A 6829-nucleotide genomic window follows, 5' to 3' on the forward strand; every position below is an offset into this window, starting at 1 on the left:
AAATGACACTTGTGTTTTTTTCCAAGTGTCTGAGGAGTCGAACACAGACTCAGACAGTTTCAGATCCCCGTTCCCTCTTCATCAACTTCCATCCTCTCTCTCTCTCTCCCTCTTCTTCGTCTTCTCTTTCTGTCTTCTTCTCTTTCTCTCTCTCTCTCTCTCTCTCTCTCTCTCTCTCTCTCTCTCTCTCTCTCTCTCTCTGTCTTCTTCTGTTTCTCTTTCTGTCTTCTCTTTCTCTGTCTTCTTCTGTTTCTTTCTGTCTTCTTCTCTTTCTCTCTTTCTCTGTCTTCTGTTTCTCTGTCTTCTCTTTCTCTGTCTCACTGTCTTCTCTTTCTCACTGTATTCTCTTTTTCTCTCTGTCTGTCTTCCTCTCTTTCTGTCTGTCTTCTCATTCTCTCCTTTTCTCACCGTATTCTCTTTCTCTCTGTCTTTTCTTTCTCTCTCGCTGTCTTATCTTTTTTCTCTCTCTGTCTTCTTTCTCTCTGTCTGTCTTCTCGTTCTCTCTCTGTCTTCTTTTTCTCTGTCTGTCTTCTCTTTCTCTGTCTTCTCTTTCTCTCTCTGTCTTTCTCTTTGTCTGTCTTCTCTTTCTCTCTCTGTCTTCTCTCTCTCTCTCTCTCTCTCTCTCTGTCTTCTCTTTCTCTCTCTCTGTCCTCTCTCTGTCTTCTTTCTCTCTGTCTGTCTTCACTTTCTCTCTCTCTGTCTTCTGTCTTTTGTTCTCTTTTTTCATTCTCTCACTAAAACAACGCTTCGCTCTGCTTTTTCAAGGTTTTTGGTTTTCAGAATTTCAGGTTTTAGCTGAAGTTTCCTAGAGTTTAGTTATTGACATTAAGACTGCAATAAATCTTTCCCTGCGTTTACTTTCTTTTCCTTTTTTTTTCTTGCGTGCCTCAGTTTGTTTCTCAGTTGTCCTCCCTTTGGCCCTCTTGTCCTTCTCTGCTGAGGTAGACATGTGTGTGTGTTTGGGGAGGGGGGTTAGGAGCGTGCTCAGAGGGGGAGGGGCCTGACCGTCCCGTGTGTGCGTCCTCATTGGTCGGGGCAGACCCTGCCTCTTCCCTTTTTAAAAGCCTCCCCCTCTCACCTGAGTTACAAAAGAGCTGCAGCTCCTCGCCCGTGCAGTTCCCTCTCTCTCTGCTCTCTCTCTCTCTCTCTGATCTCTCTCTCTCTCTCTGTCTGTAAAAACAAAAACCGTTAAGAAACACAAGCGGGACGGTCCTGCAGCCTCTTTTAGGAGCTTTACAGTGAGTGAGTATGCCTGGAAAATCTGATCATTTGCACTCATAGGGAGTTTTGTTCTAAAAAAAATTGACTTCTGCTCTGATAAAATAATTGCTGCATGGAAGTAAAGCTCATTTTTTAAAAGTCAGTGAAGTGATTATTTCTCCTCAGATGCTGATTTGCAAAATAGTATTCCTCCTTATTATATAGGGTGTGATTTGGTGACAGCTGCTCTTCATGCAGTGGAAGCCTGCTTGTCTCGCCGCTCGCTGCTCTCTCTCTCTCTCTCTCTCTCTGTGCAGCAGGGTGTGTTTGAGGGAGAGACGGCTCCTGGGCGAGTCTCTCATCCCCGGTGGAGCGGAGTCAGGTGGCTCCTCTGCTTCCCGCTGAAGGAATTTGGCTCTCGGGTGTTACGGCTGATGCAACACTCGCTGTGTTTTTGGGGTGTTTTCGATGTTTTTTTTTTGCTGACTGGAGACACGGAGGTCTTTAAAGCGACCTGTCCTTCCTGAACTCTTGGTGAATCGTGTGTTTGTGCATGAGAGAGAAGCCCGGTTTCATCTCGCATTGAAAAGTGGATTTTCTTTATACTGACACTAGAATGCAAAACATCCGAGAGCCAGAGCAAAGTTGCACGTTTTCACATCTCCAGTCAGCGTTTTTGGTTTTTGGTTTTGACATAACCTAGAAATTGCTTTCAACGTCTGATTTGCAATGATTGTTTTGATGTTAAAGTACACATATATGCTGTAGATTAAATTAAGATAAAAATACGCCTGTGGTGCTCCCAGTCTGTGATCCAAACTGGATTCGTGTGACTTGTTTTTTGGGCATTAACTTGTTGACTGTGTGGTGTTTGCGGTGTGTGTGTGTTTTCTTCATTTTTTCGGTGTCGTTTCCGATCGAGCTGGCAGCGGAAGGAAGGAAGTGAGGTTGTAGTCTCGCACCAGCTGGGTTTGGGTGACTTGTGTGTTGCGTTTTTTCCTGTTGTCTCATTTCAGAGTTCCCCATGCATACTGCATACCGTAGTTGGCACGCTTCTTTCAGATCCAGAATTAGTCACAGCATGCCATCAGCGTCATGAAATATATTCTTCCTCTAAAACAGCGTCACGGTCAGACACCAGAAGAAGAAGAAGAAGATGACAAAGCCAGGTTGGAGTGTATTTGCGTAACAATGATTATGCAAAAGCCACGCGAGCCGAGTGGGTTGAATTTGTGTTTAAATGGACGTGTGAAGGCACGCTTCCTAATGTAGTGATGAGTGTGTGTGTGTGTGTGTGTGTCTCGCCACATGTGTGTGTGTTAAGCGCTGTGTCGCGGCTGCAGGGACGACGGTGTTAAATTGCGGAACGTGTGAAGTTAACCTAGTCAGACTGGTTAATCCCCTTGGCAGTGGGAAGTGAAAAAGTGTCTCTCTGCCTCTCTCGCCACACAGCACACAGCGACACTGAGAGATTAGGTGTACCAGTGTGTTTGATACGGATGTAGCGGTAATGTACCCGCTTAATCCCCCGCTGGCTCACAGATATCGGGCCTGTGGAGCAGCCTGCTTCAGAAGGACAAGATCACAAGGAAAAACACAACGTGCCAATTAGGGCTGGGATATCGTGATATGAGACTAGATATCGTCTTAGATTTTGGATATCGTAATATCGTGATATGGTGATATGGCTTAAGTGTCTTTTCCTGGTTTTAAAGGCTGCATTACAGTAAAGTGATGTCATTTTCTGAACTTACCAGACTGTTCTAGCTGTTCTATTATTTGCCTTTACCCACTTAGTCATTACTGATGGTTATTTATCAAAAATTTCATCGTGTAAATATTTTGTGAAAGCACCAATAGTCATCCCTACAATATTGTTGCAATATCGATATCGAGGTATTTGGTCAAAAATATTGTGATATTTGATTTTGTCCATATCGCCCTAGTGCCAATGAATAAAACACAATTAACCAAACATCTTGAGACAGAAAGACACTGTACACTTCTGAATCACCTTAAAGTGAGTTGAATATCTTCATATGGGTTGAAACTGAAAGGGCCGTAAACCAGTTTGAGTTTATGAGAGTTTTGACACCTTTGACTTTGTGGCTTGGTTGCAAAATGGAAAGCTTTCTGCGGATTAGTACACACAGGCGTGTTGACTGTAAACACACTTTACATGTCGTGATGCAAAAGGCCCTGTTGCTCCGTCATCCACTTCCCTCATTACAAACTGTTGCACAAATGGTGGTGACCATCGCCTTTTTTTTTACCAGCTGTGAAGTAGCAGCTTTAAAGTAATAATCCTCATTTCCATATAAATAAATGTCTGTTTTGTTACTCTCTATCAACAATTGCTGATCCAACCTATATCCAGTTGATGAAAGATTTTCCATTGTCTGTTCTAAGCATCGCAGGAAGTGATGCGTTCCTGATTTGTTTGGAATCAACAGAAGAAGAAGAACTGGGTAGTTAGCATGAGCAGAGATAGCCACCATGGCTGAACAGGCAAAGAAAAGAGAAACTCAAACTGCAGCAACAGAAAATCCAAGCTCCGCCCACACTGTTTGATTGACAGGTGATCTCTGGGCAGTACAGTGCAAATGAGGATCTTATGGATTACCACTTTAAACATTGAACTCAAACACAACACGGTCTGTACTTCAGCCTGCTTCTCCCTCTTTGTTGTTGTTGTTGTTCCTCTACCTGTTGCCATGGTCGGTGTTTTCCCTGAGTTGTTTGTCAGAGGAACAGAGGAAGCATGTGGGATCCTTCCTTCAGATCCGGTCAAAGAGCTCTTTGTGCGGCTGACGCACGGCACTGTGGGTAATTGGCAGTCCAAATCATTTTAAACGGAGCGGTACGTGCTTTCGTTGGCCGTCTCTGATCTCCTGCTTGCGTAACGGAGGTAATTGATCGATGAATGCTGTGGAAAATGTAAGCATGTGCCATCGTGCGGCACTGTGGCTGTTTTTTTGTTTTTTTTGTTTTTTTTGCCATCGGTGAGGCTGAGTGAAGCGGCCCGTCGGGGGCAGTCAGCCGGCCTCATGAACCCGGTGCATCTCTGACCCGGTTTCAGGGTTTGTTTGTGTTTGTCCGGACCGACAATCTCGATGCATGTCAACGTTTACTTGTAATATCTTCATAAAGACAGAAGAAGTGTGGGACAGTGAGGCGTTACTGTCAACATAAGACTTTAGAAACAGGATGTGATTGGTAATTAAGGGCTGAAAGATATTGACAAAAAATCAGATTGTGATTATTTGACAGAATATAGCAGTTGCATGTCAATAAAACTTTTAAGTTGTTTCAAGAAAAGTGATTTTGTAAAAAAAAAGTGCAGGATTTACTGAGTTTGAGGTTTTGATTCATGGACCAAAGATTACCTGCAGCTCTAAAACTCCTTGTTCACAAATCCAGTTTGGACCAAACTCTCTCTCTGTCTCTTAAGCAGTTAACTGCAGCCTCTGTCATTTGGAAATTGCACAAGTTCAGATTGTGATTTTGATTTTAATTGTTCAGCTCCATTGGTCGCGCTAATGACCAAGCGTCTGTGAAATGGACACAGTAAGAGTGGTGAGTTAGCGGAACAACAGGCTGCTTCTTGTATCCTCGCTCTGTTCTTCGTGAGGCAGCGGGGTTGCAGGTCACATTATGTCCCTCTTCAAGGTAATATAATAAACAGTTCCTCAGTTCCAGGAAGGCAGATGGATCAGTTAGTAGGGCAGAAGGCCTCATTTTCCCCCGAACGCTTCTCCGTCAAGGCCAAAAGCCTCTATGGAGTCCGATAAGACCAGACCAAGACTGTCGCAGTAGCAGTTCTGCTGTCCTACAAGTTTTGATTCCATTATACAGTATTGACACAGTGATTTAGACACATGTAATATTGTATAATATGAGATAAGATGGCATTTATTGATCCCAGAGGGGAAATTGGCTCATTACAGCAGCAAAGAATAGAGGTGGAGGATGCAGAACTAAGAGTACAAAAGGTAATAAAGAATCTAAATTAGATTAAATATAAAGCTTCGATGTGATATTAATAAAATCTTGTTTCCATGTTGGCTTAATTGAACACACACACACACAAGGACGGACATTAGCAAACAGATTAACAAGATTGATTGATTGAATTGGATTTTTATTATAGTGTCATACACCGATTCTGATGTCCAGTTGTCCTTATAAAACTGGATTTACATGAAACCGAACTGAGGAAAAATAGTTCTTATATCACAAAAAGACAAGCTCATATAAAAGATAAGTAATGGAAATATACAGACATCCAAACTAAGATGAACTCAACAAAAAGAAGCACTGTTTTCTCTTACGCGTATACTCTTTCCAAGAAGTCTGCTAATGAGGTGAATCCAGGTAAAAGCCATTATGCCTTATTGATTTCCCTTTATTAAATCTGTACCAATCACAAAGGAGGAGATGTAGATAAAGATGTCTAGGCTTTGAGACAGTAGAGATGTGGATTGTGCAAAAGCGGACTGCAGCTCAATATCAATCAGAAGTCCCTGTTTCTGTTGTGTGATCTACCCTGACAGATCTAACCTGACAGATGTCTCTAAAGCCCCCCCCCCCCGAAGCCTTCCATCCTCTTAACGTTACCTCTCTCATCGGGTTTCTCCTTACAGGTAGCCGGGGCCCGCCTGAGGTCGAGAAAGAAGCACGTCACCGCCTCGTGAACTTTGAACCCCGACGACCCTAAAACCCTAAACCCTAAACCCTAAACCCTAAACCCGAACCCGCCCGCCCACCCACCCGCCCGCCTCTCCTCCTCCTGCTGTGCACCACTATGCCGGGGGCCATGGACCGCATGGAGCTGAAGAAAGTGTCGACGGAGGCCGACGACGACAGCACCGACAGCCTGGACGACCGCTACACAGAACCCATCGACTCCGAGAAGGCCACCATCGACAGGTCGGTTCATATAAAGTAGTAATCTGTGACATTTTCATCTAAATAAACATCTGGTCTTGATCGCCAGTTCATACCTGCCAACGCTCCCGATTTTCGCGGGAGTCTCCCTAACCCTTCCTCCCGATTGGTAATTTCTCCCGTTAATCTCCCGATTTCATAGTGATACAAATCAAATGGGTGTTTCTCAGTTTCTGTGGGGGATATGTGTCGTGGTACCTGGCAACCCGGCCCAGAGGCAGAGGTGACCCTGCCTGACGTGCGTCACTCGTCACCGCGCTCGCTCAGGCCCTCCGCTCTGCTCCGCTCAGTTTGCCGCTGAAAATGGATGAAACACGTCCCAAGAAGAAGAAATACACTTCCAAATTTCAGTCCAGTTGGTGCGAGACCTTCCCCTTTCTAACCGCGAGCCACATCAGCAAACTTGTAGATGTACGAGCTGTTTACTAGCTATTTTGGATAAACCGAGTGACATAATCTAGAAATATCGACACTGGCTGAATGCTTGCTTATCTGGTATAGAAACAGATTTTTTCTTAGTTACTGGAAAATGGAAATGGAAACTACCATGGTAAACAAACAAACTACTTTGGTAGGGTCCTATTTGATATTTTATGTGCTTTTTTTACATTTCATACTGCATTTCATTCTGTTATTTGATTACATAGGCTATTAATCTCTGTGAGAGGTCATAAATGCAAGT

General features: G+C 43.8%; 1 protein-coding gene across 1 annotated transcript in view; it reads left to right on the forward strand.

Moving 5' to 3' along the window:
- Positions 1-6004: 6004 nt before the first annotated feature.
- The window catches only part of LOC139659327 (sodium-coupled neutral amino acid transporter 4-like), a gene marked incomplete at its 3' end in the record, with an annotated part of 21863 nt that continues 21038 nt past the window's right edge, over positions 6005-6829 (forward strand). Inside the window, exon 1 of the mRNA XM_071537558.1 lies at positions 6005-6129. Coding sequence (XP_071393659.1) covers positions 6005-6129 — 125 coding nt within the window. The remainder of the gene's footprint in view (positions 6130-6829) is intronic.

Source organism: Centroberyx affinis, unplaced genomic scaffold (assembly GCF_046629955.1).
Source record: "Centroberyx affinis isolate AG114_WGS23_722 - 3 ecotype Tasmania unplaced genomic scaffold, CSIRO-AGI_Caff_v1 ptg003066l_1, whole genome shotgun sequence".
Taxonomy (NCBI): domain Eukaryota; kingdom Metazoa; phylum Chordata; class Actinopteri; order Beryciformes; family Berycidae; genus Centroberyx; species Centroberyx affinis.